This window comes from Fonsecaea monophora (genome assembly GCF_001642475.1).
Source record: "Fonsecaea monophora strain CBS 269.37 chromosome Unknown Scaff126, whole genome shotgun sequence".
In the NCBI taxonomy this organism is placed as follows: Eukaryota; Fungi; Ascomycota; class Eurotiomycetes; order Chaetothyriales; family Herpotrichiellaceae; genus Fonsecaea; species Fonsecaea monophora.
The window spans coordinates 1-13,137 of NW_019174057.1; the positions used below are offsets into that span (position 1 = coordinate 1).

The following is a 13,137-nucleotide window of genomic DNA, read 5'->3' on the forward strand; positions in this document are numbered from 1 at the left end:
GCCGAACCTGTGCACGTTACGTTAGGGCTGGCTCGCCGTTCAAAAACCAAAGTCTGGCTGACCTCAAACCCGAGTTGGGCCCTGGTTGACGAGTGTCGAGGGAGCTTTGAGACGCCGAGGACAGAACGGTTCTCGGGCAACACGAGGATATGGAAATAGCCATTTTGAATTGGCGCGAGATTTTTTCAATGACACCCGGCTACCCCTTTGACGCATATGATAAAAAGCGTAGCCTCGTGCCGTGTACCTCTAGTGTGGATTCAGTTTCGCTGCAGAGGCAAACCCTAAAAACAAAGAGCCTAACGAAGCGAAGTCGTGTCTACTCAGTACCTGCAGGCGGAAACAAGTTTGTCGAGTGATGATCACGAAAGGACAACAAAAAAAACAACAACAATGGGAAGCCTTGAAAACCCTCGCAGAACGGGTCCTGCGCATATCGGTAAGTCAGCCCCTGGGCCGTGTTTTTCCCGTACTGCATGTTTTAGCTTGAGTTTGAGTTGAGCCGAGCTGAGCTGATGGTGTGTGGGTTTCGCAAAACCACAGGGGAGCACTTCACGCCTACCATCCATCATGACACGTACCCGGCCATTGATGTCTCGCACAGCGTGGGCATGGTGGGCAAGCACGTCTTTCTGACGGGAGCGTCACGAGGCATTGGCAAGTCCATGGCCCTCGCTTACGCCAAGGCTGGAGCCTCGATCATTGGCATCTCAGCCCGTTCGGATCTGGGGTCGGTCAAGAAGGAGATCGAGGACGCTGCCACCTCGGTCGGTCGCGAGGTGCCCAAGGTGGTCACGGCCAATATGGACGTGTTGGACCCGGAGAGCGTGCAGCGAGCCGTGGAGAAGATGACGCCGGATTTTGACGGGCGGCTGGACATCGTGATCAGCAACGCAGGCTACATGGAACCTTGGACCAACATGATCGAGGCCGACGTTCAGGAGTGGTGGCGGTCCTGGGAGGTCAACATCCGCGGGCAGTTCGTCACCTGGAAGGCCGTGTTGCCGTTGCTTCTAGCCGACGACTCGAGCCTCAAGACGATCGTCAACATGTCGAGCATCGGCGCGCAAATGTGCGTCCCTGGAGCCAGTGCGTACCAGACGACCAAATTCGCACTGTTGCGCCTGACCGACTTCCTCAATGTCGAGTACGGCGCCCAGGGCGTGATTGCGTACTGCATGCACCCGGGTGCCGTGCCCACAGAGCTGTCTTGGAAGATGCCCGACTTTGTCAAAGTCAACCTGATTGACACACCCGAACTCATGGCCGACACGGTCGTGTACTTGACGCAGAAGCGGCGCGAGTGGCTGCGGGGCCGGTACCTGTCGTGTAACTGGGACATGGCTGAACTGGTGGACATGCAGGATGAGATTGTGGAGACGGACAAGCTGAAGATGAGAATGGTAGTTTAGATCACACAGCCATATCGGCATAGGATCAGATGTGAGGGTAGCCCATGTCTGAATGAGATGAGATGGACAAGATGGACAAGATGGACAACTTCTGTACTCGTTCGTACATATCAATTGTCTGGTCCCGACTCGAGTCGACTCCCGACTAGTTCTCGATTAGCTGGCTGGTGATTCAATACGACAAGGTTGCTCTTCCTTTGTTCTTTTCTTCCTTTGTGACCCTATTCCTATTCGTATCAGTACCAGTAGGTATGGAGGACCTACCTCGACGTCAACATAGCAATCATGTTTGCCCACTCCACAGTGATCGTGAGCCACACCCCCTAAAGATACATAACCTGCCTGCAAATCGACGTAAAGTCGAACCCGTTCCCCTTTCACCGTTCATGTTCATGCTCGATGACGTCGAAAGAGGACGGGCCTCGAGGCCAAGCGAGAAGTTGTCAGAGGTCATTGGTGGTCATTGTTGGTGTGTGTTTCACTCACCCACTCCCCACCCGGGTATCAAGATGACAGAACGGGGAGTGATGGTGGGAAGGGAGGTGTGGACAAGAGTTGATTTTCCCATGTTCTTTCCCTCTCGTACTTTGACACATGCCGGTTCCAGTTTTCTTTTGTCCCATGTGTGAATCCACAGCGATGATCGAGGGGTAGGATGAGGGGGAGTATTGTGTTGTCTTTGTTTACTCGGGTCCGGTCCACACACATAAACCCACACATCCACATACACAGGTATCGCGAGATCGGTCGGTCGGGTTAGGTCTTGTCTTGCAGCATCACTATTGGGAGTGGTTGGTTGGTTGATGGTCGAATGATCGAATGATCGAATGGTCGAATGGTAGGTAGATGGGTGAGTAAAGTGTGTAGGTGGGTAGGTAGAGATATCAATGGAACGGCCCTTGCCCTTATCCTTGTCCTGTCCTTGGACTAGCAGTGGCTGGCTATCGAATGGCTTTGTTGAGTTCTTGCTGGATCGCCTAAACCAAAGAAAGCACCAGAGGGGCAAGATGAGGTTTGTGTGCCTTGTAGCGTTTACCCAGTACTTGATTCTGTCCTGTTTAGAGAATATGTAAACACTGGAAAATCCTGTTGTCACTACTGTTTCTCAAGCTTTCCCCTTCCTTCCAGGCCGAGCATTGAGATGTTTTGGTGATCTCGATATCTATCTATCTACCTGCCTGCCTACCCATCCATCCATCACCTAATGTCATAAGAACTCGTGACAGCACAAAGACCGGGAAACAGTGATTAATCAAAACAGCAAACCAGTACCCAGTCTTTACCACTATATTTCTATCGCGGAAGATATGGCCTCTGCCGATGCGGTGGTGGTCGACAAGGCTGCATCGCCAAATCCAGGCGCCTCCCCTGCGACCCCAGCAACGACGACAACGACAACAGCACCAGATAACAAAAAGCTCAGACTGTCGTGCGACAACTGTCACGCAGCAAAGGTCAAATGCACAAAGGAACGTCCGCTGTGCTCGAGGTGTGCCAACTCGGGCGCCTCGTGCATCTACTCGAAATCACGACGAGCAGGGAAGCCCAAGGGTTGCGGCAAAAAGACTGGCCCGTTTGGCAACAATAAATTGCAAAACACCACGCCCGAGTTCTGCAGTCGACCCGAGTCTCCTCTGTCAGACGCGCGCATGAGCATCGACTTTGACGATGCGTCGTGGAACGTCGACATCCCCGGCAGCCGCCGAGATTCAGTCCTCGACCAGAGTTTCACGACTCTGCAGTCCATGGCTGAGACGACTGGTGTTTCGCTCGATCCGACACTGACACAGACATTCACGCACTCGACCATGGACACCGACGACTTTTCCGCCTCTGCCGCAGCCTTCTCCACCGGTAACCTCTTCTCGGGCGACATCCAGATGTCGCCCGAGTGGATGTCCGGCATGGATGCAAATACTGCTCAAGTCCCTTTTGCCACGGAGGGCATGACCGTGGCGTCGGCCAACATCATGCTCTACCCAGAGTTCAGCTGCTCCGACACAACCACGCTCAACGATGACGGCTCAAACTCCGGAATCACCAGCACGGCCCCTTCGTGCAACTGCATGGCTTCGTTACAGGACATCCTCAGCGCGCTCAACGGCACGATGCCCTCGTTTGACAAGTTCCTGGCTATCAACAAATTAGCCGTCCAGCGCATGGCCCAGAGTCTAGCCTGCCACTGCTTGCCGGATATCTCGTCTGTCATGATCCTCTCCGTCATCATCACCCGCATCGTGCAGTGCTACAAGAAGATCCGCAACGGCGAGTGCCAGGGGTGCGATGAGGTTGGCGTCACCATGGGGTCATTGAAGATGGACAGCGAGGACGAATACCAAATCAAGATGGTGCTGATTCGCTCCGAACTGCGCAAGATCAAGTCGCTGGTCACTCGGTTTCGCGATCGTTTCGAGAGTTTCCTCCAAGGGGCCGATCGGCAGCTCTATGAGGCAAACATGGCGTTTCTGGAATATGGGCTGGATGACACCATCAAAGGGCTTTGACCAGTTTTGAATAATCATCCTGAATTATGAGATGTGGTGTATCCTCCTCCTCCTCCTCCTCCTTCTTCTACTTCTTCTATTTCTATTTCGCACGGCTCAAGTAAGGCCAGATCTTGACTGCATCATAAGGAGCTGGGTGTTGTCTGGGTAATAGGAGGGTATCACGGCACGATAAGCAACAAGGCTGATTATCATTTCCGGTTCTTTCCTCTTACTCTGGGGTGTGCCTTGTGTCTCTGTTGTCAATGATGATCATGACGACTGATGATGGCCTCTCTTCCTCTCTCTCTATTTTGGACGGACATTTGCTTGTGAACATTGTCAGGGTGTGGATGGATCGTGACTTGAAGACCACCTGCAGTTTCACCGAAGAAATACCAAATCTTGATAAATCCTATGTTCCTCCGCCACGCAGGAGACCTCAGATTTCACGAGTCTTCAGAGGTGGACGGAGAGGTAGACGGGAAGTCGAGGCCATGGTCAGCAAGTTGGACGGTAGGATCTGAGCCACGGAGGAGACACCAATTGAGACGAGGCAAGTTGAGGAAGGGTGGCGGCGATCCGAGGAGATAGTAGGCGGAGAAGGGAGGCTGATGGCTAGGTAAGGAAGAGAAGAGTAGTGATCGACGGTTCCGAATTCCTTTGGTCTACCTGAGTATGTATGAAGCTTGCGGGTGACGGGTCCATTGTCAAAGGCGGGGTCTTTCGCCCAAGGCACTTTGGAGGCTTCCTCTCTAGGATGAGCCGTAATCCCCTAGAGGCCCCACTTAGTCCCGGTGGCTCGACCCGCATCCCGCTCGAGGTGCTGCTTCAGCCTCTTCGCGCCTGTTTTGCGGTCCACGTATAAGTACTCGTACAAGGTACTCAATATATATACCGAGTCACTCGTGTCAGAGCCTCTCTTCGCCTCAGCGCCCTGTTTCTCAGCATGCAATAACCGTCAACTCTTGTCACCTCATTGGCCCGACTGCGTTGCTTTAGCGCAGACTAGCTTGTAGGGAGGCAAGGCTACAACAACAACGCATGACCATCGAATGTGGTTCTTTGCTTCTTTTTGGCACCATGCATGGACCTTTGGCGACTTATTGGCGAGGCCTTTGCCTAAGCCACTCTTCAGGCTGGCCAGAGATTTCTCCCTGTTCTCACCTGTTTCAACTTCATTGCAAAGCTTTCGATATACGTACTAGAGATTGCTTCCAAGCATCTTGCCCTTGGCTATGTGGGTTTTGGACGTCTTTCGAGTCACCGCGGGTCCAAGTGAACCGTGTACTCCAAGACCTCTAGGGGACATTGCAAGACGACATCTATCTCAGTATCTCGATCCGCCCACTCGAGTTCGCAAGAGAATTGAACGTCCAAGCACTCTCTGTGGATGTCTGATCACATAGCCTAAACTTATCTGTCGAGCCTTCCCACCTCACGAGATACACATTCCCACGATGCATCTCCTCAAAATTGGCCCTCATGGTGAGGTCAGCCTTACCGACAACTTGATCACAGACATTCCGCCCTACGCCATACTCTCACACACATGGGGCTCGGATAATGAGGAGGTGACTTTCAAGGATCTAAAAGATGGATCAGGCCAGTCGAAGGCGGGCTATACCAAAATCCGGTTCTGTGCGGACCAAACGCAAAAGGACGATCTGCAATATTTCTGGATCGATACATGTTGTATCGATAAGACGAACCTCGTCTCTCTCGCAGAATCAATTGTGTCAATGTTTCGGTGGTATCAAGACGCGCAAAAGTGCTATGTGTTCCTGTCTGATGTTTCAGCTCAGAAACGCGACAACACAGGAAATGTTCACATCTGGGAATCCACCTTCCGGACAAGCAGGTGGTTCACCCGGGGCTGGACGCTACAAGAACTCCTTGCTCCGAGACAAGTCGAGTTCTATTCTCGCGAAGGTGTACGACTGGGTGACAAAACTACGCTTGAGCGGACCATCTCCGAAATAACGGGAATCCCTGAAACAGCTCTTCGTGGGAGACCTCTTCGAGAATTCACCCCTCAGGAGCGGATGCGGTGGGCATCCGGACGCGAGACAAAAAGGACAGAAGATAAGGCATACTGTCTCTTGGGAATTTTCAATGTGTCTATGCCAGTTATTTACGGCGAAGGAGACAAAGCCTTTGACCGGTTGAAAAACAAAATTGCTAAAGAGCATCGGAGGGAGTTGGATGGTATTGAGCAAGTTCCTCTTCTCTCGTCCTCCAAGAACCTTGTTGCGCCCCCATGTGGGACAACTACGACTCTTCCAGAGAAAGAAATACGTATTGACCGTCGAAAGACGATGCTGGCCTCCCTCGGCTTTGAGCAAATGGAGTCCCGTCAGTCCTCTATCAAAAATGCCTATTCTACTACCTGCCAATGGCTGTTGAAACATCCGGCTTATGTGAATTGGATTGATCCACAGCAGATACATGAGCACCGTGGGTTTCTATGGATCAATGGGAAGCCGGGGGCTGGGAAGTCGACTCTGATGAAGTTCGCTCTTTCACAGGCTTACAAAGGGACATCTGAGGGGGAGATTCTTCTTTCCTTCTTCTTCAATGCTAGAGGAGACCAACTGGAATACTCAACAGCCGGCTTGTACCGAGCTCTACTATTTCAACTCCTTACAAAGATTCCTAACCTCCAGGATCTGCTGGATGACCTAGACGCACTAGAAGATCGAAGCGAATCTTCGATGTGGACAAGAGAAAAGCTGTGTGAACTTTTATCTACAGCTGTCACAAGACTCGGCGACCGGCGACTAACCTGCTTCATTGACGCCCTCGATGAATGTGAAGAACAACAGATTCAAGAAATGATCATCTTCTTCGAAGAGCTAGGACAGGATGCGCTCCATTATGGAACCCAGCTCTACATTTGCTTCGCTAGTCGCCACTACCCGACGATCGACATTCAGTACGGTCGACAGCTGACATTGGAAACAGAAGACGGTCATGCTGAGGATCTGGGGAAATATGTCCAGAGTCATCTCCGAGCTGGAAAAGCGAAGTCAGTTGAGAGGATTAGAACACAAATACGAGAAAAGGCCAATGGTGTCTTCCTGTGGGCGGTTTTAGTCGTTCCAATGCTCAACGACGAATTCAGGCGCGGACGTATTTGGGCGGTCCAGAAAAGGCTCGAAGAGATACCTGCTAGGCTCAGCGACCTCTTCAAAGAGATCTTGAGTAAAGACTCTGTCAACATGAATGATTTGTTGCTCTGTCTCCAATGGGTCTTGTTTGCAGAACGGCCGCTGCGGCGAGAAGAGTTCTACTTTGCAATGACGGCCGGTCTCGCTCCTGATTCTGAGTATATGACCGCCTGGGAGTCTGATTGGATTACTGAAGACGACATGAACCGATTTGTGCTCAGTTCATCCAAGGGTCTTGCAGAACTTACGAGGTCGAAACCGCCGACAGTGCAGTTCATTCACGAATCAGTGCGAGACTTCCTCCTCAAGGATAAAGGCCTCTCGGAGCTGTGGCCGGATCTCGAGAAGGGAACCACCTTGACCACCTCTGAAGGGAAAAGCCACGAATGCCTAAGGCAATGCTGCTTGAACTATCTCAGCATCGATGTTGCCAGCCACCTGGATAACGTGGACAAATTGCCGAAGGCATCGACGGAAGAAGCTGCGCGCCTCCGCCAATGTGTCGGCGAAAAGTTTCCGTTCCTAGAGTACGCGGTACGAAATGTTTTGTGGCACGCCGACAAGGCACAAGCCAAGGAGGTTGACCAGAGTGAATTCATCCGCACGTTTCAGCTCGCCAGATGGGTATGGCTTGCGAACCTGGTCGAAAGACACGAAACACGCCGGCACACTCAGAAGGTGACCTTGCTATATATATTGGCGGAGAACAACTTGTCCAGCCTGATCAGAGTTCACCCATCCAATTTGTCATGCTTCGATGTCGAAGGTGAACGTTATGGGCCCCCGATCTTCGCAGCCCTGGCTACTGCAAGCGACGAAGCAGTGCAAACCTTCTTGCAAATTCAGGTAGATGCCCAACCCACAACATCTCTTCTTCGTGTCATCTACGACCAATATTGTCATTCTGGAAACAAGCCAAACCATTTTCCACGCACCTTCACTTTCTCACAACGAAAAGGAATTTTCAATGCACTCATAGACCATGACGATGATATCCTTCTTGCATTCTTCTGTGCTTGCAGCAAGACGGCCCTCAAGCAGATCGGCAGGGATGTTGAGGTGCCAATTATCTGGGCAGCCAAGAAAGGGCACGTGGCGATGGTGAAGCTACTACTCGAGCGTGGTGCCAACGTTGAATCTGAGGATCGTTGGGGTCAGACACCACTATCGCTAGCGGCTGGGAGCGGGCACGAGGCGACCGTGAAGCTACTACTCGAGCATGGTGCTAATATAGAATCTAAGGATTCTATTCGGACACCACTATCGTTCGCGGCTGGGAACGGGCACGAGGCGATAGCGAAGCTACTACTCGAGCGTGGTGCCAACGTTAAATCTGAGGATCGTTGGGGTCAGACACCACTATCGTTCGCGGCTCAGAACGGGCACGAGGCGATCGTGAAGCTACTACTCGAGCATGGTGCTAATATAGAATCTAAGGATTCTATTCGGACACCACTATCGCTAGCGGCTGGGAGCGGGCACGAGGCGATGGTAAAGCTACTACTCGAGCATGGTGCTAATATAGAATCTAAGGATTCTATTCGGACACCACTATCGTTCGCGGCTGAGAACGGGCACGAGGCGATCATGAAGCTACTACTCGAGCATGGTGCTAACGTTGAATCTAAGGATTGTTATAGTCGGATACCACTATCGTTCGCGGCTAAGAGCGGGCACGAGGCGATGGTGAAGCTACTACTTGATAATGGCGCGGATCGAGAATCTAAGGACAAGCATGGTCGGACACCACTATGGCATGCGGCTCAGAACGGGCACGAGGCGATCGTGAAGCTCCTACTCGAGTATGGTGCTAATATAGAATCTGAGGATTCTGGTCGGACACCACTATCGATCGCGGCTGAGAAAGGGTACGAGGTAGTAGTAAAGCTACTACTCGAGCATGGTACTAATGTAGAATTTGAGGATTATGGTCGGACACCGCTATCGTTAGCGGCTGAGGGTGGGCACGAGGTAGTAGTAAAGCTACTACTTGACGACGGCGCGGATCGAGAATCTAAGGATTATGTAGGTAAGACACCACTGATTTGGGCGGCTATAATTGGGAACGAGCAGGTAGTAAGGCTCCTACTCGAGTATGGTGCCGAACGATATGCTAAGGACAAGTATGGTAAGACACCACTACAGTATGCGATTCAGAACAAGCTCGAAGGCGTCGTCAAGCTACTCATGTCTTACCAGGGAGAAGGGCCACCACTGTCCCCAGAGGAGCAGTCAACAGGATCGGAGTCGAGTACTACGACTCCACAAGCAGAACCCTCAGAGGCTCTTCCCGTTGAGCAGTCAGGGCCATGAGACAGGTATGCGACAGGCGCGGAAGGTTGGGTGGATGGATGCCAATGGGCACAGACAGAATCAGAGGCAGAGGCAGAGGCAGTGGCATGGGGAGTCGATGATGGAGACGGACAGATACACATCTGAAGGATATGGATGTACAAGTACTTTGGAGGACCCATCAGTCTCCACGCCTCCCTCTCAGAGATGATATTTGTCTCTTGTCTCCAAGCTCCGTCTTGATCTGACCTGGTTCAGACACCAACTCAACTCAACTCAATCAATGCACCTCGGTCCACACGGGAGAGCGGGCGACAAAGTCTTTCCAGGTGGTGAGTGGTTCGTCGACGATCTGGCGGGCAAGCAAGGAAGGAGGCAGAGAGATTCGCGTTAGCCATCTCCCAACGAAGACGAAATGAAAATGAAAATTGAGGGGGGAACAGGGAAGAAAGAGTAGGGAGCAGAACGGGAGAAAAGGGGCAGAAGACTCACCGCATGGCTCTCGGTGAGATCGGCACCGCCGTAGTACCCAAACTGGGGCATCAGCAGCATATTCTGGAGCATCTCGTCCTGGATGGGCTCGGGCATGCCCTTTGCGGCGAGGACCTTCTTGAACGCCTCTTCGGGCACCTGGCGCGCCGCGCCGCCCTGGCCGTCGCGCGTCTTGACGGCTTGGAACTCGGCCAGGATCTGCTCCGGCGTGTAGTACGCCGTGGCGCCGTAGATGCGGCGGCCCAGCACGCCGTCGTCGCGGTGGACGAGGATGGCTTTGACGAATTTACCCGTGTCGTGCTCGGCGTCGAACAGGGGGATGGGCGAGTCCGTGGGGATCGGGAGCGCAAAGTTGTATGGGCCTTGCATGTTGTTCAGGCTCTGGCCGGGGATGTTGGACATGTAGAAGCCCGGCATGAAGAAGGTGGCCGGGATGTCGAGCTCGCGGATGTATTCTTCCACCTGGGCCTTGGAGTCGAAGTGGGCGACCTTGGAGAGTTTGCCGCCCGAGACTGTTTATCATTAGTTAGCTGTCTGTAGTTCGGAATATGCCCATGCCTCAGGAAATATGGAGGAGGGGTGACTCACGCTTGGTGACATTCATCAGACTGCTCCAGATCAAATGCTGCACACCACACTCCTTGGCCGCGTCGGCAATGTTCTTTCCCTGCTGGATCTCGGCCGCCGCCGTCTTCTTCTCCCAAAAGTTGGTCACGGCGTACACGGCATATGCACCCTGGAGAGCCCGGACGAGAGTCTCCTTGTTGTCAAGGTCGGCCTGCAAGTAGAATCATCTCAGTTATCCTTACTCACTCATTTCCCTCCCTGATGGGGTCCTCTTACCGAAACACACTCGCACCCCAGCCGGGTCAATTCCTGCGCGGCCGGCTTGGATGGGTCTCTGGTGATGGCGCGGATCGAAAACATCGAGGCCGTCTTGGGATCGCCCAGCACCGACTTGATGACGGAGCCGCCTTGCTTGCCCGTGGCGCCAAAGACCACCAGCACCTTTTTGGTGTGGCCGTTGGTATGGCCGTTGGTGTGGGTGCTGGACATCTTGGAGCGGATGCTATCGATAATGCCCATGGATATGAACTAAAGGCGTGGAAGACTCTAGAAATATAGTCTGGATGTTTGAAGCGGGATAGTGAGAGACGATTGACAGATGAAATAACTCCCCATCTTGCAGCCGACGTGCTTTTGGGGTTTTAAATATCGCCATGGTGGGTGATGACATGTGTACAAAAGGAGACCTCTTTGCCATGCCTTGTGTCGTCCTCTTCAAGCTGGTATCGGGTTTGGTGCGACCCCTTGCGTCGAAGATCGCGCACTGACAGATGCTTGATGATGTATTGAGCGGCTTCTTCGGCGTTCGGCAAAGATCAACCCTTGTTATGAGTCCCTGAGAAGGTCCTGTTAAGGTATTACAAAGTCAGTGTCGGACCAATCGGAGTGAGTCTTCGGTCAACGACCATGAAGCTCTACAAATGATCCCTGGGTGTTCGATCTCGGATGACCAAAAGGAAAGTGTGTTGCGACATCCTGTTAAGAACGAACGAAGAGTAGCTAAAGCGTCGACATGATGCTATACGAAGAGATTGGGAAGTTTTGCCCTTCATTTGCCCTTACGCTACATACAGCTTAGAGTAGAGACGTCTACCTCATTCAGCCACCATGACTTTTACGGTTCGAGAACCAGTCCCCATGTCCCGTCTGGATGGCAAGGTGGCCATCGTGACGGGCTCTGGACGAGGCATCGGTCGCGGCATCGCCATCGAGCTGGGGAAACGTGGCGCCAATGTCGTCGTCAACTACTCCCGAAGCTCCAAGCACGCCAACGATGTGGTCGGCGAGATCGCAGCCAACGGCTCCCAGGCAATCGCCATTCAAGCCGACATCTCCAGACCAGAAGAGATCGCGCAGCTGTTTGAAAAGGCCCTGGCGCACTTTGGCCACGTCGACATTGTCGTGTCCAACTCCGGGCGCGAGCACTTTGGCAGCATCGACCAAATCACGCCCGAGGCCTTCGACCAGGTCTTCGCCCTCAATACGCGCGGGCAGTTCTTCGTCGCGCAGAACGCGTACAAATTCCTCCGAGAAGGTGGCCGTCTGATGATGATGTCGTCCATCTCGGCCCACGTCGGCATGAAGGAGCATGCCCTCTACGCCGGCAGTAAGGTGGCCGTCGAGGCCTTTGGGCGCTGCCTGACCAAGGAGTTTGGACACAAGAAGATCACTGTCAACGTCATTGCGCCCGGTGGCGTCGACACCGATATGGCCGCCGAGGCGGGCTGGAAGTATATCCCGGGGGCGAATCCGTCGTGGACGCCCGAGGACATTTCGAAGTGGGTAGCGGCACGAAACCCGCTGGAGAGGACGGGCAAGCCGCAGGACATTGCGCGAGTGGTTGCGTTTCTGGCCAGCGAGGATGGGGGTTGGATCAATGGTGAGTGTTTGACCCTTGCTTAAGACTATCCGCATAGTGTGCAAAGTAGAGAAGCTTACATCTCCGTCTAGGGCAAACAATCACCATCTCAGGGGGGGCATTAGCTTAGGTTATGGAAGAGCGATTATGCTCGCCAGTCTGGTCATGTATCTCGTATGAAGGACCCAACACCCACATCACATCCACATACAGAATAGATCTTCTCGTGACCGTGAATCGCAGCCGTTAAACAAATAGTGTACAATTTTACACTTGATCAATTCCTATTCCTCCTTTAGCCACTCGTCTGCACAGAACTGCGGCTGCACTAGCCTAGACAGATTGCCTTTACCAGTGAGACCTATGAACCCCCTTGCAGCGCAGTAGAGGTAAGAGGTAACGCCGATCTACCATCTCGATGCGCGGCGAGTGTTGCTTCCCGATAAGAAGCTACTCAGATCACCGAGATCTCGAACAATCAACGTGCACATCGCATACATCGCCGTGGAGGCCCTGATCCACTTTTTGTGACGACCTTCCTGCAGGGGAAGACCACCGATCGTCTGCCGAGGATTTCAACGCTTGTTACACACGTGTACCTACATACGGACACGCCAAACGGTGACCGAAGCGAGGCTGGCCGTGAGGCAGTGGAGAACCACCCGACCCGCCACGTCGATCGCTATGACATTGAGTATTACAGTGCCGACTTGATAAAACACGGGTTGCGCCTCTCCTTGGGACTCAACAGTGCCGCATTTCACCTGGTTGGAAAGAATCCCATTTGGCTTGTTCTTGTGTTTCTAATTCGAACCTTCAAAATATCGACTGCCATCTGCGACAATGGGCTCGATCGGATCCAT

At 52.9% G+C, this 13,137-nt stretch overlaps 5 protein-coding genes across 5 annotated transcripts; 4 read left to right on the plus strand and 1 right to left on the minus strand.

The window, feature by feature from the left end:
- Positions 1 to 393: 393 nt before the first annotated feature.
- On the plus strand, positions 394 to 1,412 carry AYO21_10630 (hypothetical protein; the record flags this gene model as incomplete). Its single annotated transcript, XM_022660543.1, has 2 exons — positions 394 to 439; positions 487 to 1,412. 2 exons carry the CDS (start codon positions 394 to 396, stop codon positions 1,410 to 1,412), a joined length of 972 nt encoding a protein of 323 aa, XP_022507123.1.
- A 1,307-nt stretch (positions 1,413 to 2,719) lies between these two features.
- AYO21_10631 (hypothetical protein) lies at positions 2,720 to 3,916 on the plus strand (the record flags this gene model as incomplete). Its single annotated transcript, XM_022660544.1, has 1 exon — positions 2,720 to 3,916. One exon carries the CDS (start codon positions 2,720 to 2,722, stop codon positions 3,914 to 3,916), a length of 1,197 nt encoding a protein of 398 aa, XP_022507124.1.
- A 1,439-nt stretch (positions 3,917 to 5,355) lies between these two features.
- AYO21_10632 (hypothetical protein) lies at positions 5,356 to 9,378 on the plus strand (the record flags this gene model as incomplete). Its single annotated transcript, XM_022660545.1, has 1 exon — positions 5,356 to 9,378. The coding sequence occupies one exon, from the start codon at positions 5,356 to 5,358 to the stop codon at positions 9,376 to 9,378; it is 4,023 nt and encodes a 1,340-aa protein (XP_022507125.1).
- A 259-nt stretch (positions 9,379 to 9,637) lies between these two features.
- Positions 9,638 to 10,905, minus strand: AYO21_10633 (hypothetical protein; the record flags this gene model as incomplete). Its single annotated transcript, XM_022660546.1, has 4 exons — positions 9,638 to 9,709; positions 9,850 to 10,361; positions 10,438 to 10,627; positions 10,693 to 10,905. The coding sequence occupies 4 exons, from the start codon at positions 10,903 to 10,905 to the stop codon at positions 9,638 to 9,640; spliced, it is 987 nt and encodes a 328-aa protein (XP_022507126.1).
- Positions 10,906 to 11,523: 618 nt separating this feature from the next.
- On the plus strand, positions 11,524 to 12,318 carry AYO21_10634 (hypothetical protein; the record flags this gene model as incomplete). The annotated part of the gene is made up of 1 exon (XM_022660547.1): positions 11,524 to 12,318. One exon carries the CDS (start codon positions 11,524 to 11,526, stop codon positions 12,316 to 12,318), a length of 795 nt encoding a protein of 264 aa, XP_022507127.1.
- Between the last annotated feature and the right edge of the window lie 819 nt (positions 12,319 to 13,137).